The sequence below is a fragment of the Canis lupus genome, chromosome 38, assembly GCF_011100685.1.
Source record: "Canis lupus familiaris isolate Mischka breed German Shepherd chromosome 38, alternate assembly UU_Cfam_GSD_1.0, whole genome shotgun sequence".
NCBI lineage: Eukaryota > Metazoa > Chordata > Mammalia > Carnivora > Canidae > Canis > Canis lupus.
Genome location: NC_049259.1, coordinates 18,748,415 through 18,775,238, shown reverse-complemented (window position 1 = coordinate 18,775,238; position 26,824 = coordinate 18,748,415). Strand labels below are relative to the sequence as shown.

The 26,824-nt window shown below is 47.0% G+C and overlaps 1 protein-coding gene and 2 long non-coding RNA genes across 3 annotated transcripts in view; 1 reads left to right on the top strand and 2 right to left on the bottom strand.

Moving 5' to 3' along the window:
- The window catches only part of LMX1A (LIM homeobox transcription factor 1 alpha), a 152,203-nt gene that overhangs the window by 33,916 nt on the left and 91,463 nt on the right, over positions 1-26,824 (bottom strand). The window contains exon 3 of the mRNA XM_038586227.1: positions 14,030-14,262. Within this exon, the coding sequence (XP_038442155.1) occupies positions 14,030-14,262 (233 nt within the window). The remainder of the gene's footprint in view (positions 1-14,029; positions 14,263-26,824) is intronic.
- LOC111094530 lies at positions 20,559-22,283 on the bottom strand. The gene is made up of 3 exons (XR_005385781.1): positions 22,160-22,283; positions 21,952-21,995; positions 20,559-20,983 (listed from the first exon to the last, which is right to left on the bottom strand). It is a non-coding gene; the product is annotated as an uncharacterized LOC111094530 (long non-coding RNA).
- LOC102153382 lies at positions 22,340-25,150 on the top strand. Its single transcript, XR_005385782.1, has 2 exons — positions 22,340-22,453; positions 23,662-25,150. It is a non-coding gene; the product is annotated as an uncharacterized LOC102153382 (long non-coding RNA).

The window sequence follows — 26,824 nt, the reverse complement described above, 5'->3', positions numbered from 1 at the left end:
GAGCCTGATGTGGGACTCGATCCTGGGTCTCCAGGATCATGCCCTGGGCCGAAGGCAGCGCCAAACCACTGAACCACCCAGGCTGCCCTACACCACTGTTTCTAACGACTTACTCATCTACCTCTCATCATCTGAAAATGACCTATTCCACCAAGACCCAGCTGCAATGCCACATTCATTGTGAAGCACTTTCCAAAGAGTACCCTGATCCCTCTGCCCTAATATATAGACACATGCTCCAAGGGAGGATTACTGATCCCATTTCTGTGATCCTAACCCTTTGTGTCTACTGAAACATGTAGATTATATTTTACTGTAATTATTCTTTTTTAAAAGGTTTTATTTATTTATTCATGACAGACACAGAGAGGCAGAGACACGGGCAGAGGGAGAAGCAGGCTTCCTGTGGGGAGCCCCATGCAGGACTTGATCCCAGGACCCTGGGGATCAGGCCCCACGCCAAAGGCAGATGCTCAACCACTGAGCCACTCAGGTGCCCCTACTATAATTATTCTGTTACAGGAGTTTCTTCTCCACTGAAGAACCTTCGTGTAGGTTCTGTAACCCAGAGGTCTTTCCCCTTTCTCTTATACTCACCAGTATCTAGCCCAGTGTCTGACAGGCCCTCAAATGTTTGTTGAACTTGCCTCAATTTAATTTAGTGAGCATCAATCAGACAGTACGGAATAAACCAACAGCCCTGGACTTAGTGAGACTAATTCTCTGAGGTCTTCACCAGCAAGGCCTAACTAAAAACTAAAATAATTACTCTGGCAGATAATTCATGAAAGAAGGAAAAAGCATTTGCATTTGAATGATCTAGCCAGGATTTTCTGCTTGTTGATGTTTCTGGAATTTTTCAGATAATGCCTTCAATTCTTTCATTCTTTCACTGGTGTGGAGAGTAGGCCAGAAAGTTAATCTATCCATCACTCTCCCATCCGAAACCAGGCACCTTTCAACCTGTTCTGCTGAAAACAGAGAAATTCAACGGAAACCAAGTTTTAGAGGGCCTGCGTGTTCAGATTCAGCACTCTGAAGAGCTCCTGAGGACCGCCAGGAGCCACACACACCCCTCCCCCCCCACCCCCGCAGGTGCTCTCCAGTCATTTACAGAACCTTACATCTGGCTACCATTTATTCATGCTCTCAGGATTCTCAGGGTTGGGGCAGGTCAGAGAGAGGAGGTGGGGTGGGCAGCAGGGTCGGGGGCAAATGCAGTGATCCCCAGAGCACAGCACACACAGAGCCCCGCAGGGCCAAACCCGAACCGAGCCAGAAGGAAAGCCGGGTGACAGGTGGCACATACCTCTGAGCTGTGCAGAGTGGGGGAGGCCTGGGGGGGGGAGGTGAAGGTCATCTCCATCCCCCCAAAACCATGCGCATGACCCTCCCTTTTGCAACACACACGAGCCTGCATGCATGCATGCATGCACACACACACACACACAAGCACACAAATCCCCAGCACCTGCTTCCGAAGCCCTCTCTGCGCGCCTGGCCCGGAGGCCCGGCTCCACCAGAAGCGACGGGCGGATTTACCGTGGCATTACTTTTAATTAAGTCCCCGGCTTGGGCGGGGGGGTGCGGGGAGGGCCCTAATCCCGGGCCCGCCTGACGTCACCTGGGAACGGGCAGCGGGGACCGGGCCGACCTCGCCACGACCCGGGCGCGCCTCCGCCCCGCGCGGGGCTTTGCTCCGCGGGAATTAAGGGAAGGAGAAATGTTAGTACACTTTTAATTGGAAACCGAGTTCTTCTTTCAGGGCGGCTTGTTTACTCAGGATCGGGCATTAGAACTCAGGGGAGGCTCTAATTGAAGTGACGGCTTTGGAGATTATGGGGAACATATGGCCCCACCGCCAGGCTCTTTATCTGCATTTTCTCATCAAACTGCTGGCTGGCCGGGTGTGCTTCTGCACCCGCCCTCATCCAGCTCCAAAGGGCCTTTGAAGCCCGGAGGGCGGCGCGGAGGTGGTGGCCAGGCCCAGGCTGCGCCCTGGGCTGGTGGCACCGACTGTTCGGCCATGCACAAAGGGAACAGGTGCACCCCAGGGAATAGCAACCCGACGGCCCATCACCTAGCTGGGCTGTCCTGGGCTCTGTGAGCCAGCAGCAAGAGGGAGTTGCCAGGGTAACGGGTCATTCCCAGTCCCTACCTCCCTGACCTTGGTGCCCCCCCCCGCCCCCCGCAAATTGCCAAGCCCAAGCCTGCGCCCAGAAGGGAAATGCGAGGGAACCAGGACCCTGGGCCAGAATTAGGCTTCTCCCCATCTACCTCCCATCTACCAACCAACCTTCTGTACACCCTTGCAGCCTCCAGCACCAACCACCAGCTGTTCATTTCCACCCACCAACCAGACTATCTCTCTGTATCTAAGAGCTGCCAGTTAACTAAAGAGGAGACATAAAAAAAAAAAAAAAAAGAAATTCAAACTTAAGATTTTACTTATTTATTCATGAGAGAGAGAGAGAGAGAGGCAGAGACATGGGCAGAGGGAGAAGCAGGCTCCATGCAGGGAGCCCGACACGGGACTCGATCCTGGGACCCTAGGATTACACCCTAGACCAAAGGCAGATGCTCAACTGCTGAGCCACCCCGGGATCCCAAGTTTGATTTTCTGATAAGCAGTAATTTTGTATTTCAGGAGACATCCTTTAAAAAAAAAAAAAAAAAAAAAAAAAAAAAAAAAAAAACATTGTTTACCTAAAATTCAAATTTAACTAGAGTTTTGTTTGCTAAATCTCACAGCCCTGCTCACTCTAAGGAAAACAGCGTCCTTCTGGTTTAATTCCTGAATCTCCCTGGTTTGGCCCCAAAGCTCTGCCATTGGGTTCAGACACTGATTGGGGTGCCCCAACCCTGACCCCCTGAGCTTCACCTTCTGCTAGGGCAGTGGGTCTCAACCTCAGCTAAACATTAGACTCACATAGGGAGCTTTAAAAAAAAAAAAAAAAAAGCAAAAAATCTCAGAAGCCCAGGCAAACCCTAGCCCATCTAAATACTCCAGACCCATTCCATAGAAGCCCAAAGTATTTTTTAAAAATATGTAAGTAGAATAGGTCTTACAGGGTGACTACTTTGAAGAGTAATTCTCATTTGAGAGCATCACATTGCTTATTTGATTATTGACTGTCCCCCTCCACTGGGATATAAGCTGTACCTATAGCAGGCCTGCTACATAGTCCGTGCTCAAAATATTTGTGCATTAGTCAGATCTCATATATTTCTATACGTTCCCCTCCTTTCCCAAACCCACTGCCTGATGCAGGTGTTCTGCAAATTCCCACACATGGAACTGATGCTGAGTTGGTTCAAGCCACTACCTTACCACCCATACAGATTCCTAAGAAATTCCTGACACTTACCTTGAGTATCAACTTGGACCACTGATCCCACTTCCTATATGCATGCACATGCAATTCAAATCCCTGCTCAGCATCACCAAGAAAAAAGAAGCATGTCCCTGGGTCCCAGTGTGCAAACCTGGATTTGGACCAGTAAGAATCCAAATGGTTCTTAAATTGCCTCATTTTCAATATACTTTTACAGCACCAAATACCAAAGTGCTGAGAGAAAGCTAGAGCCTGATATGCCACCAAACCTTAGTAAAGTAGACTCTAGGGTTTCTCTTACGTCACTGATGCCATGGTACAGAGAAACATTGGAGGTGGTTCCTCCTTTTGCTCAGAATATGGTCTAAAGCATCTTCGGATCCATCGTGATACCTCTGGGTTGGAAATCTAAAGGTTGATTGGCATGGCTGGAATGCCGGTGCAAGAAAAAAAAAAATCAGCATCTTCCCTGCACTTACTCCCCAACCTTTCCTGTATGATAATAAAGGAAAAGGAGTCTCTGGTCATTTCACTCAGGTAATGAAAAGTCAAAGTCATGGGTTGGGTCTCCATGGCCAGAGACTTCACTCCTAATCTTTACTAGTCACACTGCAAAGTCCTGGCTTTGTACTCAAAAGGGGTCTAATATAAAGATGGATAGAGGGACCCTTGCGTGGCTCAGTCGGTTAGGTGTCTGACTCTTGGTCCTGGCTCAGGTCATGATCTCAGAGTCCTGGGATCAAGCCTCATGTCAGGCTCTGCACTCAGCATGGAGTCTGCTTATCCCTCTCCTTCTGCTTCTCTCCCTGCATTCTCTATCTCTCTCTCTCTCTCATAAATAAAAACTTAAAAAAAAAAAAAGAATGGGTCGATAGAGGCACAATGTCAACACTGCTACTTGAAAAACGTATCTGAGTGTATCTCTCCTGAAAGTGGGGTCATAACAGATGGTAGGACATAGCAGATCAGAGAAGCGTATTAGAAGTTTTGATATTTACTGATTTACTCCACTGTTGTACTCTTATTCATTTAATTAATGAGGGCTGTGGGTTACACAGCTGATACCTCTCATCTGGACAAAAATGTCAATTGGTTTTTCCTACAACCATCAGATGGCCACAGGAGCTGAAATTTGATGAATAATTATAAAAACAGAACAAACCAAAACCAGCAATTTTTTTTGTGTGCACTTTTAAAGTACTTCCATATTTATACACCACGTTGTCTTTGGATCCTTCAAAGCCTCCTACCTCCTAGGAGATGCCCATGAGAAGTATAGCGATAGTGATTAATTATGGAGGAGGATCTGGAGTTAGAACAGAAGGTGAACTTTTGTCTGATTTGAAAGGGAGTGTAACTTAGTTCAAATCACCTTATTTTCATTGCTTTAATTGTATGTGAAAAGGTTCTTCTGTTGGAGTCTCACAGGTAGTTCTACCAAGTAACTGAAGCACTGCCATAGGCAGCCAGGAAGGACTGTCGGTGAAACATATGAGACCATTATGAATATTTTGAGATCTATATTAAAATAGACGTCACATTTTAATCAAGTGGGCTGCACAGCATAGTGCTTAATGATGCAGGCTCTGGAGCTGGGCTGCCCTAGTTTCAATCTGGGCTCTTTCAATTACTTAAACAAATTACTAATTTTTCCATGGTCACCTTTTCTCATCCATAGGATGGGAAAAATCGTAACATTGTCTTCCACATCAGCTTGATATGAGGTTAAGTTAGTTAATTTGCATAAAGTGCCAAAGGCGATGCTTTGTGCAGAGTAAGGGCTCAATACCTATTAACAACATCACGTGAACGTCACAATGATCAGTTGTTCGTCTGACCAATTTTTTTTCTTATAGGGATTGTGCAAGAGGAATGAATGCACACAGCACACCATGACAGATTAAATATTCTCTGAAGCAAATGCACTGATTTTAAATCATGATTTCTCCTAAAGTGATTGTGAGCACAAATCCCAAATTAAATTACAGTTGATGGAAGAGAGATAATGCATTGTCTGAGTTTGTACATCGCCCGTAACTTTTCAAGCACGAAAGATAAACTCTACTCAACTCACAATTATAGCAGAGGCTGAGTATCAAGTGTCCTGACTTGGTAATTGGTAGAATTAAGTTCTTACTGTGGCTTATCCCTGACTCAAGTATCCTGTGTCCTTATTTCTCCATCTATACTATGAAGACAAAACAAATACAGGGGAAGACAAAGGTTCAGAACAGAAAAGCAGCACTGAGCCCCAGATTGAAGGCAACAAATAATTCTGCAGTCAGTTTCATGACTGTGTTACTAACAAGAGACAAGACTTGATTTTGAAAACAAGGCAAAGAGCTGCGGCAATTATAGCTTTCTCTTCCTTGCTATCAGAAGATGCCAGATGAATAAATCAGAAAATGTCCACAAAGATCTTTGTGTTAGTCATGATATAAATATGTGTGCTTTTCAAGTCCCCTTGATAATGCTAACAACAAGGAAAGCAGGTAATAGTTATTGCGTGTTTACTCTGTGCGGGGCACTGTGCCAAGTCTTTGGGGCCAGATGATCTCTTCTGTGTCTTTGGTCTTACTCTCAGCACCTGACAGAGATGGATATATAGAGAAGATTAAAACATAGTTATTGCCTTGAAATTTGAAGAATCCATACCAATTCCAAAACCTGGGGATAGGTTCGTAAATAACTGCCCTTAGAAGCCGGTGTTGTTCGAACTTTAGGCCTGATCCATCGGTGGGTTATGACATTAATAGAGATAAGAGGACGATTAAAAAATAAATAGAATAGAAAATAGCAGCATGTAGGGTAATTAGTAAATCAATCTAAGTGTTGAAACTTTATTTCATACACACGAATGTGCATAACAGGTTATGACAAAAAAATATATATATATATATATTTGCCAATCTGTAGCAAAAATTTTCTGGAAAACACTGTGGGGAGTCTTCTGAAAACACTGCGTTAGAGGAAAATATAAAATATGATTGAAATATGTCTTTTAACAACTACACTATTTATCAGAGTATCAGAGTATTTTAATACCTGCGTAAGATTTTTATTATTGTTGTTTTCTTAATGACTCACCCTTTTGTTTCTTTCTTTTTTTTTTTTTTCACCCTTTTGTTTCTTAAAGGAAAGAATGACAAAACTGATTTCCAGGCTGTCCCTTTTTCCTAGCTCTCAGCCTCCTTATATTACTTTCTATCAGGGCCCCACTGTTCCCCTGACATTACGAGGTTGGCTTTGAGAGGTTTCTCTGAATTGCATTGTTCAGTATTCTTGAACTCCTCTGCCCTTCTTTCCCTGCAACTAAAACACAGCATTTAGCACAGAGCCTGAGACAGTGTAGGCATCTATAAGAAATATGTATTGAATTAAAGGTTGATAAGGTGGCTGCCCAGAAGGATATAAACAGATTATGGTGTGTAACAGAGCAATCCTAACAGGCCTATTCAGGAATACAGCGCGTTCACTAACAGGTAGCTGTCAGGTTCAGTGTCCTTCCTTGACTCAAAGACTAGGGCTGCAGAACAGAAGCAAATCCACTCCAAAAGCAATTCATTTGAAGATGGGAGACTTACCGCCATCCTCAGAGCAAGAGGCACAGAGATCCACCCCCAAGATAACCAAATCCCAGAAAATGTTACGTTCAGGAATAAGAAGATACTTGGGCACTCAAAAGAGCTAAAATCAGAATCTCCCTAAACTTCAGATCCCCAGTATATAAAAGAAGGATAACTCAGTTCAATGCATGCTTCCTGTTCTTGCTTGAACTTCCTATTAAGTCTCAGAAAACTGTTTCCTCCTGGCCTTCTGCATGGACTTTCCTGGATGCAGCACCAGCTACAATGTTCAGAGACTGGGAAGCATCTCTGAGACGTGTGAGCCCATGGGTGACTCAGTCCATCTGCAGTTCACACATCCTAGCCACTCAAAAATCACAGGCCCTCTCTGTGTACTACCCCGAGATGGCCCCAGGTCAGCTATCCAGGAGCATCTGAAACAGAAGAGCAAAAACAGAAGACAAGACGTCTGTGAAATGATGGGTCATTGGTGAAATTAGTGTATGAGCCATGAGCTCCCCAGCCCCTGCACCAGAAGATAAGATTGATGCCTGCCACTTACTGGACATGGACCAAGTTTCAGGCCCTAGGTCACTTCTCACTGATTCAGAAAGAGTCCCCAGAAGGGGAAGTAACTTTCCCAAGGCTGCACTGATGGGAGTGCAGGGTAAGACTCAAATGCAGACCTAACTTTAGACCCCACGCCCTTTGCACTACCATTCAGAAAATGACTTCCTCATACCTCCTGCTGACTTTTCCTTTCAAATCTTGCATTCTGAAATTCATGACTATGAACTGACAAGGATAATCCTCTAAGATGGTCAGGCATTTTCCAAAACTTATGAGGTAACCACTACCTCTCTGCTCTAATTTATTGGAGAACAAGAGTTCCAAGTTAGGTTGAAAGAAATACTTCTGTAATGGATTTTTTTTTTAAATCAGTTCCAAGGCTGTGGAAGGAAATTAAAACAAATGTCTAAACCTGACTCAGAAAAGAAGGGAAAAGAGATGTATTGCACAATTAGAGAGGCATCGGGATCTCCCAAAGCAGCAATAGCCCATATCCTAAGGAAAATTAAGAAGGAAGAAGGATCCCCAAACTCCGGGACGTGTCAGAAATCTTCACTTCAGCTCCAGTAAGCAGCAGCCATACTGGAGATTGGTGCTTCTCCGCCAAGGACCTCAGAGGCTAATACGAACAGGACAAAGTTAATTTATTCACACACCAAGGAAACATGCACTGAGCTCCTGTTGCATGCTAGGCACTGTGCTAGGGCCAGGTGAGTGTAGACCACAAGGCGAGAAGGAGTAGAAGCCTTCCCAAGCCAGTCTGGACTACTGGATAAACAGAGGCCATGGAACTGCTGTATTTATCTGAAATATAAAACCTCCTTTGCAGAAAGGCATCCTCATGATAGGGACTTCATGGCTCAGGGCTTCCTCTGGGAAAATCCTTCCACAAAAACAGCACTGAAGAGAGCCCTGCCTTACCCTGCTACTAGTTTCCATTCTCAGAAAAAAAGAGGGAGGAATGCAGGGCCAGCTACTCTAGTCTTTGGTTATGACCAAGGAGAATTGGTAAAGGCAAGAGGAATTGATGGTTTGAAACTTGCAAGAAAATAATGGCCAAGGGATCAATGTTGGGCACAATCTAAAATGGTGGTCTTCAAGAAAGAAAACCTTAAAATGATAAACAAACCAACCCCAGAACGAACAAGCCAAAAAACACATTATGAGTCCATGGTAAGGGACTATAAAAGGAAATAAAATATAAAAGATATTGTTAGAGGGAGGGGCAAAAAATGCAATTCTGACTCGACATTCCTCGGTGGTCCCAAAAATGAAGAAAAAAGAAATGTTAACATAAAAATAACATAAAAAACTAAACACAACTTGGTGTCCTGGATTGAATCCTAGGACGGATGCAAGACATTGGTGGAAAATCTCATGAGACCAAATAATAATTTCAGTTTATATAGTTGAGTGAACAGTACTGGATCGATGTTAATTTCTTAGTTCACATGATATACTTATCAAAATGTACACATGAATATGAAGTGTTAACATTAGGGGAAGCCAGTTGAAGGTTATATGGCAATGTGCCTTACTTTGCAATTGCTGTGTAAATCTACAATTTTATTTCAAAATAAAGTTTTTAAAAACTGTTGCACAGGGGATCCCTGGGTGGCTCAGCAGTTTCGCGCCTGCCTTTGGCCCAGGGCGCGATCCTGGAGTCCCAGGATCGAGTCCCACGTTGGGCTCCTGGCATGGAGCCTGCTTCTCCCTCTGCCCGTCTCTCTCTCTCTCTCTCTCTCTCTATCATAAATAAATAAAAATAAATCTTTAAAAAAAAACTGTTGCACAAGACACTGTCAGATGACCTCTGATGTCGAAATAGGAAGAGGGATAGATTACTGAGACATACAACATGGACCAGCCAACAGGCGCTACAGTTGCCTACCATCAGTCCCCAAGCCCTTGTCCCCACCCCAGGTCAGAAAAGCCAATGAAATCATGGGCCACATCAATAGAATGTGACGTCCATGACAAGTAGTAGTAGTAATAACACCGTGCTAGTTCAGACCACACGTCAGAAGATTTCATTCCCTTCTGGATGGTACATTCTAGAGAGACGGCAGTATGTTTACAGACAGATCAGCCTCTTCTATGGGATGGCTGGAGGAATGGAGAAGAATAAGACAGGACAAAAGAGGACCCAAGGACTATGAGGGTCTCCGTTTGCAATGCAAAGGGCTGGCACGTATCAGGGAGATGGGCTGATTTCATGAGTTCCTGAAAGCAGAACCAAGGCCGAAGTTGAGGTTGCATGTGGAGACAGACACTGGGGCTCCGTGCAACAGTTCTGATAATCCCCACTCAGAACGTGAGACCAAGAGCTCCCCGTGGTTGGAGACAGGCCAGAGGCTGGATGAGCATCTGGTGGGAATGTGAACTGGGGAGCCTTTCATGTGCCTTTGAACTGCGAGCACCTGTGATTCTCTGGTCAAGGAGGAGAGCACAGGGGTGAATGTCACTGGGCCATCCAAGCTGCCCAATAAGCCCGAAGAAGATTGTCAGACTCAAGCTACAAATTCCATTCTTCTCCTTGAGAAGGCCACTGGCAAAACAGGGATCAGGATAAAAGAAACTTCTCTGGCTACACCAGAAAAGAGATCCAGCAGCAAAATATCCCTGAATTTGGTGTCTCTTAGGCCTATAAGTGTGTCCTCTGCTTCTGTGTCAGAATGGTCAGCACCTTAAGACCACAGATTCTAGAATCCTAGATTTAAGTGGCCCTAGGGATCACTGGCCTTGTCTTCCACCCACTATAATTAAAATGTTGAGACAAGCCTTTTCACCTGTCATAAAGGGTCCAGTCTGCACCCACACTGGACAACAAAACCTGTCATTTCATCTACATTACATGGGTCTGCACCCTTGGGTATGACTCTATTTCCCTCAGCCTATTTGTCACAGGACTAAATACACCGAGTTTATTTATTTATTGTCCAAGAAGGTAATCACTCTTCTCTAGACCCTCTCCAGTTTGTCAGTGATGTCCTAAAATGCATCACTTAAATTAGGCCAAATAGTGTACATGTGCTCTAAGCAATGCAAAACTGCAACAATCGCATATTAGGGACATTATAGCTCTATTAACACGGCATTCCTCGAGGCTCCCACTGGCTTTGTGGCCAACTAAGCCCCGTGTGGAATTCCACCAAAACAGGCCCCGTTCCACATAACTACTATTGAATTTTGGAACCCAGTGGTTAAATTTCGTCTTGCTGACTTTGTGCTATTCTGTGAGCTCATCAAGATCTTTCTGAACATTGAGAGTAACAGCTGCCACAACAGCGTTCGCTGCCAGGTTTGTGTCATCTGCAAATCGAATAAACCTGCCTTCTGTGTCTTCATCCAAATCATTGATAAAAACGTTAAAGATGACAGCGCATTCCATCATTCACTCAACAAATATTTGTCAAGTACCTATAATATGTAGAGAACTCAGGACAGATATGAGAGGAGAAATCGTGTTTGTACTGGGACACGTCCTAAATTGTTTGCTTTCTGTAAACCCCCCAATATGAGATGGACTTCTTTCCTTGAAGATTTAATTCAGCTCATTAGATACTTATTGATCATTTAGTGATCCCTCAGCATCATGCTAAGCTTTGTTGAGGGAACAGAGGAATTAAAACCCATAACCCTGTTCCTTAGACACTTACCCTCTCGTTAGTGAGGCAGGATTTGGCACACAAAACATTTTATGATGTAAGACAAGCAATATTTATATAATTGACAAAAAGAGGGAAAATATATTGGGTTCTGGCTGAGACTTTATCACTTTGGTTAAAGCTGCAAAACAATGATAGATTTTTCAAGTTGAGAGGGACAACAGAAGTCCTCTAGAAGCACTCTCCTCCTCTCCCAACACCCAAAATTAGTTTCAACAAGTGAGGGTCTACCTCTTGAGTCATTTTGCTCTTTGTTTGCTCTAATAATTAGGATGACCTCCTCACACACCCAACGTTGAGTCCAAATTGCTTGCCTTTACCTTTCTATCTATAATGAAGCACTCCGTGATTTTGCTAAATAATTGCACAACTTCAAATTCTGCTCTCTGAAGGTAGAAATAGGTCTCATCCAACCTTGTGAAGGCAATGATTATGCCCTCACGTTGTCTCTACTTCTTTGGCCTGAACATCTGTAATTCCTTCATCTGACATGATTTGGGGATCTCCCCACCCCCCCACATCATTCTGGCCAGTCACACTAGGACTCCATCGCCGCACAAAGCAAGCACTCAAGGTACATCTACCGAATGAATATGTACGTAAAGGAGCCAGAAAGCTCTACTTTGTTTACATCAGTCTCAAAAGAAAATGCTCAGAACTGAACATACTGCTGAAAATGGAGCCAGAAAAGTGGGCTCCTAGCAGTCCCCATGCTCTGAACATTGTATTTCTATTAATGCTGCTCAGATCTAGCCTTTTCTCTGTCTTTGCACAGGGGCGGCATGGGGGAGGGACAGTACGTTAATACTTCATGCTAATTCTGTAGTCAGTTAAATCTGTGAATCTTTACCACAGGGGGAACTAGATAACTTTGCAGTCAAGCCCCACACAATCCTGTACCAAGAAGGGCCACTGCACTTCCTTCGATGTGAGAAAGAATGGTGCGTCCCTCTGGGTATGCGTATCTTTAAGGTCATGCTGGCATTCTGATCCCCATAGCACCTAAGCCCTTTGGGAATCTGAAGATTTTGCAGTATTTCTGGGAAGGAGGCCCAAGTGGGTGGGCACAGCAAGACACCCACAGGGAAATCCAGGGTGAGGTGACCTTCCTAAAGCAAGTGGGGGCCATGAAGTCGGGTTTAGAACAGGCTCAACTACCCCAGCAGGAGACACTCAGTGTGTCAGTGACAGTGTTCCTCAAAAGGAGAAACTGCCTCCAAATCAAAACAAACCAGGGAAAGCTAAAGATGGGCAAACCCAGCAGGAGTTGGGATTGTCCTGGTGTCCGCTTACTTAAGGCTGCAAGAAGAGTCAGGCAAGAAGAACCAACAGGGGGTAAAGGAAGCAAAGCAGCCTCCCATGAAGACCCACCTCGAGCAGACACAGCCAGCCTATAGTGCATGCCAGGCTTTTTGGTTTGCATTCTCTCTTTGGTTCCCCCAAATAAAACTATGAGGTTGGCATGACTATCACGACTTCACAGTTGTGGAAACTGAGGCTTAGGGAGGTTCAGAAAGTTGCCCACAGTCACATCACTGTAAGGGGTGCAGCCAGGCTGAGACCTGCACCCCTCCTCACCCCCATCCCCACCTGTCCCCAAAGCCCTTGGACTCGAGCATCTTGCCACAGTGCTTTTGTTTCAAGAGTTTACTCATTCCTTAAAGATTTAATCCAGCACCCCTAATGTTCCAGGCCTGTGCTAAGCCCTGGGGACACAGCGGTAGAAGAGACACATGCCGTCCCTCATGGGGCTTAGCATTTGGCAAGAACAACAAACAGCCAGACAAGCAACTGCATTAAAGCAGGATCCGCGGGAGGGGGAGTGAAGGGCAAACTCATCCACACCAGGGATTAAGAGCCTTCCCTGGGGAAAAGAGCCCGGAGAGAGAAGCTGAAAGAATATGCTAGCAAGACCCCAAACTGTGGGAGAGGGGCAGAGAGAGAACGAAAGCTGAAGGCAGGGAGGTGAGCGGGAACCACTGATGAGCTGAGTCCAAGGAGGCCGAGTGAAGAGCCAGAGGTCTAAGAGGCCCCCCACTCCCGCTGCCGAGGGGCTGAGAGGTGGACAGAGGGAGGTTAGAGCCCGTTCAGGAGACCTGCATGCACTGGGATCGTCAGGGAGAGAATCAGTAAGGCCAGGGGCTCTCACCAATTTGCAGAAGGGAGGCACAAAGCCAGCCAAACTCTGCCCACCTGGTGGAGACAGACACACACTCAACCTAGACACTTAATTCACTTTCTCTGGCCTTCTGAAACCCACTGTATATGATCTTGGAGCTCTCTTAGCCCCTAACAGAGGCTCAGAGCAGCTCAGGGATTATGAAACCGAATTATTGGTTCCAGGGCATCATTGCCTGTAATGGTACCATGTATCTATACCCTCGTGGTGCTTGCAGTGTACGTCCCCTCCCCCTGGATTTTGGGGTTCAGCTTTGAGTTGGCTTTAGCTAGTGGGCCATTAGCTGACCTGATGGAAGCCGAGGCTGGAAACACGCTTGCAAGGTTGGGCAGGCCTTCTTGCACTTTTGTCACGGCCAAGAGGAGATCATGCCGCTGCCTCTCAAGCCTGGACCCCGGAGTGAGACCCTGGTATGCAGCCTAGAGCCCAGCTCAGCCGATTCCAGGTGACCTGCAGACCCTCGGGCTGACGCAGAGTCACCCCCGTTAACCCAGAGACTTGTGAACCTGTGGATTAAGCGTTCACAGTCACACACCATGGAATCTGGGGGCAATTCCTGGCCAGTGAGAGATCCTGCCAACCTTACAAAGACACGGCTGCTGTGCCACGGAGTGGGGCTGCCCCAGGGGCTGGGCGTCTAGGGGGACAGTAATGCAGACCATCAGCTCAGCCCCCACCCCATCCCACCCCCCACGCCCCTGCCGCACTCACCTGAGTCTGAGGCTGCCGGGCTCACCAGGCTGAGTAGCTCCCGCTCCTTCTCATAATCCCCTTTGCAGAGCAGCTGCCCCTCCTTCAGGACAAACTCGTCGCCCTTCTGGAGCTGCCGCTCACAGACGCAGCAGCAGAAGCAGCTCAAGTGGTACACGCTCTTCTGGGCCCGCATGACGAACTCATTGGGTGCAATGGCCTCGAAGCAGCCCCCACATTTGACCGCAAACAGCCTGGCAGCAGGGGAGAGAGGGAAGCAAGGTCTTTGAGAAAGGTCTGATTGGGCCCAGCTGGCCTCGGGTCAAGAAGAGCAAAAGAGACTCCAAGAGCTGGGGTGAGGGCGGTCGGAATGGAGTACACCCGAAATCCAGATGACGTGCTCCCCGGCAGGGCTGAACCAGAGGATTCAGTTGAATTCCTCACCAAGGCTGAAGAAGAGCAGGGGCAGAGGCGCTGGAAGCATCCTGAGCCCAGCCCACAACCGGCGTGGTCTAGGACACAGTGTTCCCAAAGGGTGGTCTACACCCCGTTGGGATCCCTGGGGAAGCTTATTGTTCAAACCAAAGATCTCTAACACAGACGTCCAGGCCCACTCCCATCAGCCTGTAAGAGGGGGGACCCCAGGATGTGAATCTGTATGGCAAGCTTGGCAGGGCATTCTGAGGCCTAACGTGGTTGGTGAGACGGAAACTGTATCCCAGCTTCCCAGGGTGGCTTTCGATGGATTCAACCTCTCTCCCAGGACTTCTTATTTCACTTATTTTCAACAGACCATGTAGAGGGTGGCCATCTATGCCAAGCCAAAGCAGTAGGCACTAGCGATGTTAAGGTGAATAAAAGAAAACCCCCTTCAGATATGAGCTCAGGCGACTGACATGTCTGTGCTGGTCATTAGGTAGCTTCCTGCTAAGGTTTCAAGATGCCAAATGCAGGGCACCTGGGGTGGCTCAGTCACTTACATGCCCGACTCTCAGTTTTGGCTCAGGTCATGTCTAAGGGTCATGAGATCCAGCCCTGCGTCGGGCTCCATGCTCATCACAGAGCCTGCTTGAGATTCTTTCTTCCTCCTCCCCTTCCCCTGCTCATGCTTACTCTCACACTCTCTCTAAAATAAATAAAATCTTTAAAAACTAAAATCAATAAAATCTTTTTTAAAAAGACACAAAAAAGCAGCGAGATCCAGAGGCCTGTGCCCTGCTACCAGCTACACCAACAACTGCCTGCAAAACCACGGGCACGATTCCTTCCCTTTGCACTTCTTTTCTCCGGATGCTGCTAAGATGTGAGGCCAGACAATCTCTCCCAGCTTCATAAGCCTTACGGTGATCGCTTCCTACTGCTGACTTCAAACATCTTAATCTTGCCTCATCATTTAGTTTTTCTCACGCCTGCAGTTGAAGAACAAGACCTATGGAATAGTTGTATAACCCACACCCTCTTGCACCTGGTGGACACTCAGTAAACGTTGATTTGCTTTGACCCACCAATCTAACTCGTTCTCCTAAAATAACATGTGTAAAGAGCCATGCATTGGGGCTACCACACAGTAGGTCCCAATAAAAGTAACCCTTCTCCTTGCGACCCCCAGACCAGTAACAGTTCAGGGTAGTCTGGGGACAGATGAAAATTTAAAGCAGATCTATGTCTTTGTAAAATTGCCTCATGATAACATAATTGCCTTTGGCAACCCCTTTGGCATAAGCACAGAGATAATACACCCTAAAAATATCTCTGGGATTCATGCATTATAGCACTCATTTTTCTATCTCCAAAATAAACAGGCGTTTGGTTTTTTTGTGGATTTTTTTTTTTGCTTTTTTTTTTTTAAAGATTTTATTTATTTATTCACTCATGACAGACAGACAGAGAGAGAGGCAGAGACACAGGCAGAGGGAGAAGGAGGCTCCATGCAGGGAGCCTGACGTGGGACTCAATCCCAGGTCTCCAGGATCAAGCCCTGGGCTGAAGGTGGTGCTAAACCGCTGAGCCACCTGGGCTGCCCTTTGCTTTTTTATGTAGTAGCACAACAGGGGGAAAAGAATCTCTCCGAAAACCTCCTCCCCCGCCCCCCCCCCCCCTCGTCCTCACATACCAGAGGGTCAACAAACATGGACAGTTCAGATGGTGTAGGGCGAGGATGGCAGCAAGGGGCGACCAATGGCCAGAGTCCATTGAACTCCACGCCCTCCTCTCTTTGCAGAGACATACACACCAGCCAACTGAGACCACTCAGAGCTGATGCCACCTTGCTCTGCTAACAAGTCCCATGTTGGTGGGAGCTGAGGATGCAGAATAACTGAAGAGCCTTTTCTTATACACAGGCCAACCACCATCATGGCCTAAGTGTGGCCAACCCCATCTCCATTCACACATTCAATTACCTGTCTACTCTTCTCTTCACCCATTCATTCATTCGGAAGCACCCACCTCGCACTAACACCGCACACTGTCTGTCCTAACTGGGAGAGGAAGAAGAGAAACCACCGCCCAGCAGCATTCACATCTGCAAACCATTGTACATGGAGTGTCCATTAGGTGTCGGGCACTGTTGTAGGCACAAAATCATCCAAAACCAAGTCTTCAACCCCGCAGAGCTCACACACTAGCGAGAGAAACAGCAAACAAACAAAACAACAACAACAAAAATACCAAATAACCTCTGCCCATAGAGATTTACCTGTGGGAGGGAATACAAGAACAATACAAAATGTCCAGTGAATACACAACAGAAAGGCGTCAAGCCATACTTTGTTGATAAAACAATCCCTTCCCAGCTCTGGAGCTGTACGAGTTCATGACTCCAAGTCTACTTGGAAGCTTCCTGAAGAAGGGAAGAGTTTTGAGGGTGAGGAAGAAGCGAAAGAGGGGTTCCCAAGGAGGCGCTGCACACAGATTGGCCAAAGAAAAATGGAAGCCATTCAAATTCTTTGGGTAAAGGAAGCCAAGGCCTGGGGGAAGAGAATGAAGCGGCCTCCCATGACTCCATGACGGAACAGCCTCCCAGGACAGAGGCCAGCCAGCAGGTGATGCCAGCACAGCTCAGGATCAGGAATGCATGAGCCCCCGCTCCCTCTCAACCCAGTCCTTGGGCCACCACACCAGCCCCTCACCCCCGGCCATCAGGAGCACCTTAGAGCCCCCCATTCTGATATGCCCGCCCTCTGCCTCTCGACGTCCAAGGGGCTAGGGTGGCTCTTCCACCACAGACAAGGTATACGACAGCCCCAAACCACAACTCCAGAAACCAGCAGCCCTGCCTTCTCCTACCCCCTCTCTCCAGCTCCATATCCAACCTCCTCTGCAGGGCACACCAGTCCCCTGAACATGTGCCTTTACTTCCTGTCCCCTCGCTGGATGCTGGATGCATGGGGCAGAATAATCACCCGGTTCCTCCCTGGCCCCTCATCCCTAGTCACTGTTTGCCAACCTGAGCAAACTAATCAATGCCTTTCCAGGGGCTGGTCAAAGGCCCTTTGTCCCCAGAGCCCTCCTTCTCCTCCCCTTCCCCGAAGGGAGCTGTTAAACAGACTCCCAGCGAGTCAACAAGCACTTGAGGCAGCCGCAGGTGGTTGCATCTGTGCTGGCCCGGCTTCCACCCTGTTAATCTCCTCCCCTTTCTCCGCCCTTCTTCATTTCATCCCTCTCTCTTAAAACTTTCACCAACTTGGAGAAGGGAGGGTCGGGGTGAGCTCCGCAAAGAAAGGCCACCGTGTTGACTCAGGAGAGGCCGGAGAAAGTGGCGGGAGTTGTCGGGGCTCCAGTCCTGAGATGGTCACGGTCAGTGGGGATTACAGGCCAGGAAGGGGGGGTGGAGAGGGGAAAAAGGTGGGGGACAGCCCCATCTCTCTCCATTCTCTCCACCGGCTCGCCCCTTCTGGGTGAAGACCAGGTCAACCTCACCCCACTACCGTGACTCTCGTCACCCTCCCTAACCCCGGCGCAGTGCAAGAAGAGGCGCACGCAGTCCACCACCTGTGTGCCAGATGTGTACACAGCTGTACGGGTGCCCCTGTGGCCCCAGCCGCCGGCTGCACACCTCCCACAAGTTGTTTTCTCTAAGGCTCAGACAAGCAGAGAAAAGGATTTGTTCAAAAGTCCAGGTCGTAATTAAAACACAGCCTGTCTCTTCCCAATGCCCTGGATGGCGTCCCCCACGGTTCCTTCCCCCTCTGAATGCTAATGAGACCGTACTCTGGGTTCACAGCCTGGCAGACTGGCTGTGCCCTTGAAAGGCTACACAAGGTTTCTAGAAATGTCCGGCTCCTCCAGGCATGCGTAACAACTCCCAACTCCTCCTCCTGTTGGAAATTCTCCTAGCCCTGCAAACTCTTCCAGTGATTCCTTATCTCCTCTTTGCATCGAATTCTATAATTCACCTATAAAATGGGAACAAGGGGACACCTGGATGGCTCAGTGGTTGTGCATCTGCCTTTGGCTCAGGACGTGATCCCGGGATCCTGGGATCGAGTCCCGCATCGGGCTCCCCGCACGGAGCCTGCTTCTCCCTCTGCCTGTGTCTCTCATGAATAAATAAATAATCTTTAAAAAAAATAATAAAATAAAATGGGAACAATACCCTGTGGCTCACCAAAGAGCCCCGGGGCGGTGCCCGTTCCAGAGCCAAAGCCCGCAGTTAGCGCTCTCCTTGCTCCAGTGAACGCCCTCTGCAGGGGGCCCCGGGGTGTCCCGGCCTCCGGGAGCTCCCAGGCTGCAGATGCAGCCCATAGCAGCTCTCAACACAGACCACAACACCATGTGTCCGGAGTATGCAGGAGGGAGGAAGCCAGAGTGGCACAAAGGAGAGCCCCAGCCACTTGGTTTAGGGGTCCTGGAATCTCTGGTCTTGCCCTCCCCCTCACTCTCTTCCCTGTCCCCCTCCCCCTGGTGCTTTCCCACACCATCCACCAGGCTGGGATGTAGCCTGGCTGCAATTCCATTCAGTGTCCTGCTGCCACCCCTCCCTGTCGAGCGCCCCACTCTCCCACAGCCATGAGACGGGCCACTTGCAGTCTTGGCGACAGAGCCTGAGCCGGCAGGTGCTGTTGCTGCCCGCTATCCCTAGTAGGACTGGGAGCAGAGCACGTAATCTTCTGCAGCCTCGGTCTGCTCAGATATAAAAGGCAGTAATGTTGTCTCGCTGCTGGGTCAGCGAGGACTAGACGAGAACATGGGTGCGGAGTACTTTATCATCCATCAGGGGCCGCATATGCTGTAGTCATTCTTATTTGCCCAGACTCTGGATTTTGATCTTTTGGATTTTTTTTTAATTTTTATTTATTTTATTTTATTTTATTGGCCCCAAAGGTAGCAAGTTAGGCTTAGGAGTCTCCCGAGGCTTATCCTGGGAGAGTTCTTCTTCCTCGGTGGCCTGAGCCCAGTCTGCCCACATTTCCCAGCTTTGATGTGAGTGTGACTTCATCTCGAAGGACTGGGGAACTGCCCTGGGGGGGCAAACCCAAGGGGTTTGGGGTGGGAGAGTGAAGCCCAACCCAGCTTCAGCCTCCTGGCTCCATGCTGGCAGCCCTGGGAGGACAGGTATGGGACTGGAGCTGGGAACCCAGGGCTCAAGGGCTCCTCCTTTACCAACCAGCCTCCCAAAAGCCACCTGTCCTTTCCCTTTCTAGTCTTGAATGGCTAAGTACTGCCTAGATCGGTGTTAGATCAAGGATGGAGAGGCTGCAGAGGGGACATGTCTCTATTCCTCAGGTGTCCTCACTCCACACCTGGCAGCCAAGCAGCTCACCTTGCCGGTACCCAAATCCAGGTCCCCAGAAGGTGCTTTGGCAGGACACGGCCATGCCATGGCAATTCTCCCAACAAAATATTTTCCAGAACCGTATCGTTCACAGTCACAGATTTATATATGTAATACATACATGTATGTGTATATACCTATATGTATATAAACTAAGGCCAAGAGAGATCATGTATGGACCCACAAACCCACAAACCCACAAAACACACATACGCACACTCCAGCTAAAACCTACAACTCACTCACGTACTTGCCTTCTCTCTCCCTGTCTTTCTACATCTCTGTATGTATCATTTTTTTTTCTTTTTGTGATCACACATGTAATTTTATTTTGTTTTATTTCGTTGTTGGCATATTGAATTTAAATTTTAAAAATGTATGGATTATTTCTAAAAAGGATCTCCCTAGATACATTTCTAGAAAAAACTCTGTATGAAGAAAGCAATCTGCCCCTAGGGCATGTTCGAAACCCACTAGGGCTGGGTAATTTCTTAATTCGTTCCCATTTTTGTAATTCAGGATTTTATTGCAGGGTTGGGAACCCAACCCTGTAGCTAAGGAGACAAGAGCATTCCAAAAAAAGCAGACCTGAAGGCGTGACAGCTGAGAACGACCTCAAGAACAAGTCAAAGGCTGGCAGGAGAGAAGCAGAGCAGCCCGGTAGGCACCAGCACATCCCTCCAATGCAGGAATCCCAGCAGAAAGACAGGAATCTGCTGAGGGACTGGACACACCCCCAGACCTGGTGCCAGTTGTGTTATGGTAGGAAAACCACCCCACCATTCTGAATGCTGGGGTCCTCGTACTTTGATCATGTCTCAACACCCCCCGCCCCAGGTTATTGTACTTCAAAGGAAGAGAAGCTTATGGCAGAGAGAAAAAAGGGGGATGGATCTTTATTAAGTACCACTCGAAGCCAGCAACTGTGGTATTTCCTTTATCTAGCACCTCACTGAACCAGTGAGGGAAGAGTACGTAGAACCATGTCGTGAACTCAGAGAGTATCTCACCATGTTTCAGCTCAGCTTCATTCATGAGGCTTCTCTTCCCCAGGAGAGAACCAAGGTGTCTGATTCTTAGGTTCCTTCTTCCATTTCTCTCTTATAGCCTCTCTAGCACTGCTTCCACGGGAGAAATAAGTAGAAAGACCCAGCAGCTGGGATGGCTATGTTGTGGGACCATGGCTGGGTCCTGAGACTCTGCCGTCCACAGGTAGGAGAAAGGCAGGGTTAGGAACCAAGTTAATCCTTCGACTACTCAGCTCTTGGGCCCCCCAGAACACCTGAAGGGATCCCTGAAAGGCGTCTCCCCTCCATGAATTTAGGTTAGGAACAAACAGTGTGTGGGAGACTCTCTAGGACCCAACACCAGCATGCAAGAGTCTACGCTGACTCCAAATAACTGCAAAATGAGATAATTCTGGCTGGAACCCCATTCCCAGACAGGGGAACCTGGTAGGTCACTATTTCAAGGTACAGACAAAAGTGTAGGCCAGTGGGGGTGGACCCAGGGAGACCCAAGGAAGCCCAGTCAGAGACAGATTATTATTATAATAATATAATATAATAGACAGATTAATAATATAATAGATTATCCACAATAGAACAAGGAGGCAAGATGATATAATTAAATAAACTTAGGTGCAAGTCCCTACTTCACCATTTATTAGCCAGGTGATCTCAGTCAGGCTGTGGTGGCATCAGTTTACCTATCTCATAGAGTGGGAGTAAGAAAAGGACCTCTCTCTCATAGAATCCCAAGAAGAATTAATGGAACTAATGCACTGACTCTGCTTAGCATAGTGCCTGGTACATGGTAAATCCTCAATGAAATGGTAACCATTACAATGGTGGTGATGATGATGATGGAGAGAAAGAGCTGAATATGAATATGAGAGAGAAATTAGTAAAGAAAAAAAAATCTGAGGAATTGTAATGTCAGACTCGGAGAATCAGGATTTGACAAAGGAGTGTGGAGAAAGTAGTTCAGGACCAAGGCCATGAACAACGCAAGATGTCAGAGGTCAGCTTTCCAGTGGTGCTGGCTATGAACTTGGGGTTCAGCCCTGACCATACAATGGAGCGAGGGACTGAGTTCGCACTGGCTGAAATGGCCTCGGTCTAGGGTTTGCATGCAGCCTGACCCCACAGGATTTGTCTGGATTTACCTAATAGCCCTGGCACGGCAAGGTGACATGCCTTCTTGCTCTTTCTATTAAAGTAAAACCAAGACGTTGACAGGCTTCATTTTCTTTTCAAAACACCTGACTTTTCCACCCATAAATTCCCATGGCTACTTTCAAGCTCTCCCACCTCTGCCCCCCATCAACCCTCTAGACACCAGACATTAGTTGCTGCGTCAGTCCCCACATCTACCCTGAGGTTGATGACGCAATTTCCCATGGACAGGAATAGTGCAAAATATGGCAGCCTCATGCAAACCCAGAGCTATCCCAAGGCAAGAGCCCTGAGATTCATGAGGACCGAGCAGGAATATGAGCAGGAATGAGCCCCCATTATGACACTGCAGAATGTTCCAGAACAAAGGGCGTGTTTGGAAAAGATTGAGCTCTTCATTAACCTTGACCCAGAATCCTGCAGATCTCAAAGGCAGCTACTCAAGGCCTCCATACCGTAGACAATTCAATGGAAGGGTGGAAGACAAAATAAGTATGTGGGGAAAAAAAAACCCTAATTTTTACTTGAAGCCAACTGGTTGTATACTTCTTTTTGCCCCGACATAAAAAAAATAGATTTTAGCCTTGGACAGCTGGCAACCACACAGCATGCCGTCTTGCTGCTGGAGCCTACCAAAACTAGGCTCGGTCAGATATGTGAACTTCTGGTTGGGAAACCAGGGGAGGGTCTTCACGGAGCTGGACAGCCAGCAGGCAGCGATCTGTGCTTCGCTCGGTTTCCACCCTCTCCACCAGGGGGCAGCACAGCAGCACTCATTAAGTGCCACGTTGACTTGGTAACTGAGGTCACCCAGGCACAGAGACAGGGGTTGGCCATACGCCAAAACTGTCTGTCGGGGAAATCTGCTGCTGGGAGTCTGGGAGACCATGGGGCTAAACTGAAGGAGAAGCGGTGAGAGAAGCGTATTCAAAAGTATTGGGAAGCAAAAGCATGGCTTGTGGCCTTAGAAGTAGTGACACAAGCAACCTTGTCAGCTGGCTCAAGGTCTCTGTCCTTGAGGCTGAGCCAACACGACCACAATAAGAAACCGAGCCTGTGGTCCTGGGGCGGTGGGAAAGTCTGCAAGGACAATAGAAGTGGCAGGATCTTCTATAGGAGACAGTCTCAAGACTCTGCAGTGGGGAGAAAATGGAAAACAATAAGTGGCAGGCAGAGCCAATCAGAGTCTCTGTCTCGTTGGGGCTCCTGGGGAGCAGCGAGGAGGACCATACAATGGGATGAGAACCGCTAAGTATGATGTCTGCACGTCCCGGAGGCTCCGAGGAGCTCGGGGTAACACATGGCTCATCGCCTATCGAAAACCCTGCTGGCAATGGGCAGCTTTTACCTCAAAATGGTGCACTCAGTACTTTCCTTGTTCTTACGGTGCATCTGTTCCAGAGTCAGCGAGACAGAATGGTAAGAGCATGGCCTTGGAATTCCAAAAGAACCTGGATTCAAATCCCGATTCTGCCTTTGAGAGTCTGGGTGGCTGATAGACTCTTGGGGCCTTGGCCTCTTTATCCAGAAACGAGATGGTAACTATCTTACAAGATGTTCTGGAGATTAAAGAAGACAAATGTATTTGCAGTCGCTGACAATACTAGCTGGTCTCAGGAAGTAGCGACTATTAACTCTTCTTATTGAAATCAATTTACCATATCTGCCCACATAAATAACTGTAGATCATTTATTTTAAGACAGATGACTGAGGCCAAAAATAGAACTTCACGTGTATCTCAAGGCTTTCTTCTTCAGTGTTCTGACAAACTAAATCAAAATTCAACAAGCCTTTCATACGCTATTGGAGAACAGACCAACAGACAAATTTGAAAGGACAAATACTTGAAAGGAAATAGTGCATTTCATGCGGGCAACTATGGCTATGGTCCACCCGAACCCAAGGTAAATATTGACATCAGCCAACTCATGTTGACCAACACCCACTTTCATTGCCTAACACCCAGCATATGTTCAGGAAGTCGGCAGCTCCATGTTTAGCCAACCACAGCCAACAGTTGCTATTTGGTTAACACTGACATTATCTGGCAAATATTTGGGACAGACCCTTGCCCCGTTATCATTTCAGTTCTCAGATGACTGCTTCATACTGAGGCTGCTGACCACTGCGTGGACCTGCATTGAGACACCCTTCTTCTTGCCTTGCTCCCCTAACTGTTAGACCCCCCACCAAGAGATTAGTCAACTTCTCTCCTCATTTTATAAAAGGAAAGCAACCAAGGCCGGAGAAGGATTGATGGCTTACCCCAAATCACAGACAAAGCTGACATTACTGAGAAAGCCAGCCAGAGCCTGAGGATCGGTCAGTGATCAAAAAATGAAAGACGTTACATATGGCCCAACCAAGGATGGAAACATGTCCCCCAGCTCTTAAGCAGTGCCTGGACCAGGTGAAGGAGTACAAAGCATGTATGAGACAGGGAGTCTCCTGTTTAGGAGCTCTTTCTTCTCCTTCCCCCTCTTCTTTTCCAAAACCTAGAAAGCTGACTACCAGTCAGACCATAGAGCAAAACACTGTGGTAAAAGCATGGATTCCAATAATCCAAGCCAAGGTGGCACAAATTATATTATAGACTCCCCATGTTGTCACACAGACATGCAAAGATGGCAAGAAACATAAAACAGACGTACAGAAACTGTATGTTTCTTTTTTAGGGAGTTAAAGGGTTGTTTTCCTTTGAAACTGTCAGGTTTCTTTCCCCTTCATCCTCATTAGCCTCCTGGGACACTCTTAAACATACCCAGAAAACAAGAGAGCAGAGGGAATGAGGTATTTTTAGCTGATATTCCGGGCACACATTCCTATTGTTCCACAATTTTTGGCTTGGCTGGATGGCACGTGGCCAATACAATGTATACTCTGACAAAGACTGTATGCTTCCTGGGTTCTATGAGTGGGAGAGAGAGAGAGACAGAGACATAGAAAGAGTGTGTGTGTGTGTGTGTGTGTGCGCGCGCACGCGCGCGCGGGAGTGATAAAAGTAAGAAGGACAAGGACATTATTGATGATGTTTTGATGGGAAAGATTCTGAGATCCCAGCAGGGGGCAACACTGAGCTCTCTATGAATTCTGTTTGCTTTTGTCACCTTCACTTTTCATGACTACCACTGTGCCATACATCCAGGAAAAAAAAAAAAAAGAAACAGACATACTGTCACAGCCCAAGAGCTCCTTACTGAATCAGCAGAGACCATTAGCACTGTATTAGGAACTAGATGTATTTGGAAGACCGATTATGTTCCTAAATCATCTGGTGCAGCAACTAGCACAAGACAGTGTTCAAAACATTGACAGTTGTTACTGTTCTCCTCCTCGTGTGTACGACACCTGTTCTCAAGGATCATCCAGTCTTCCAGGGGAGACCAGAAAAGACAAACATTGACTAACAATCTGAGTAAAAATCTCTCACCATCGCATAAAAGCCACAAAGAGCTGCCATGTGGGACTTTCCCTTTCCACGTGAGGGATGGAAAATATCTCTGGATCATCTGAAGTTCCAGAATGCCTTTAGTTCACAGATTTCAAACATGTGTGATCTTGTGTAACATCTCAGCTCTGATGTAAGTGAGAAAGAGGGGGGGCAGGTTAAGATTCTATTATGCTCATCACACAGAAGGTAAAATAGGTAAACAGTACTCTACAGACACCCCCCCCCAAATCCAACAGTGGTGGAGTCTTGAGTAAAAAAAGCCAGGCCCCTGAACCTCCAAAGATCTCTTTCCCACGAGATTATGTTGCCTTCCTTTCTGGTTGGACTTGGTGTGTCTGGAGAGTCCCAGAAAGGTTTTATTGATGTCTGACCCAGTGGAAGTGAGACAGTTCTTTTCTTTTCTTTACTTTTATTTATGAGAGACACAGAGAGAGAGGCAGAGACATAGGCAGAGGGAGAAGCAGAGAGAGAAACAGGCTTCCCACAGGGAGCCTGATGCAGGACTTGATCCCAGAACCCCAGGATCGCAACCGAAGCCAAACTAGACACTCAACCACTGAGCCACCTAGGTGCCCTGAGACAGTTCTTATTTCTTGTTTTTAATTATTTTTATCTCTCAACTCTCTCCTCATCCATTGAAAACCAGAAGATACCACTCGCATTAGGACAGCTATGATCGAATAAAAACAAAACAAAAAAATAAATAAATAACAAGTTTGACAAGAATGTAGAGAACCTGGAACCCTTGTGCACTGCTGGCTGCCCAACGGTGCAGCTGCTATAGAAAATAGTGTGGCCGTGCCTCAACAAATTAAACGTAGAATTACCATAGTATCCAGTAATTCCACTTCTAGGTATATATAAATTTAAAGGACTCAAAGAGATATTTGTACACTCATGTTAATAACAGCATTACCGACAACAGCCAAAGGATAAAGGAAACCCAAGTGCCCCTCAGCAGACGACTGGATAAACAAACTGTACTATCTACATTGGAATATATTAGAATGGAATATTATTTAGCCTCAGAAAGGAAGGAAATTCTGGCCAAAACATAATGAGGATATGATGCTAAATGAAATGTCTGTCACAAAAGGACAAATAGCAGATGATTCTACTTATAAGAGGTAACTTGAAGAGTCAAGCTCCTAGAGACATAAAGTAGAATGGTGGTTGCCAGGGGCTGGAGAAAGAAGGAAACAGAGAGCTGTGGGAGGGGGGGTATGGAGTTTTGGTTTTGCAACATAAAGAGAGTTCAATGGATAGATGGTGATAGATGGTAGCACAATAATGTGAATGTACTTTTTGCCACTTAAATGTGCACTTAAAAATGGTTGAGATGGCAAATTTCATGTTATGTTATGTGTTTTTCACAATGCAAAAAAAAATTAAAAATATTTTTGAAACAAAC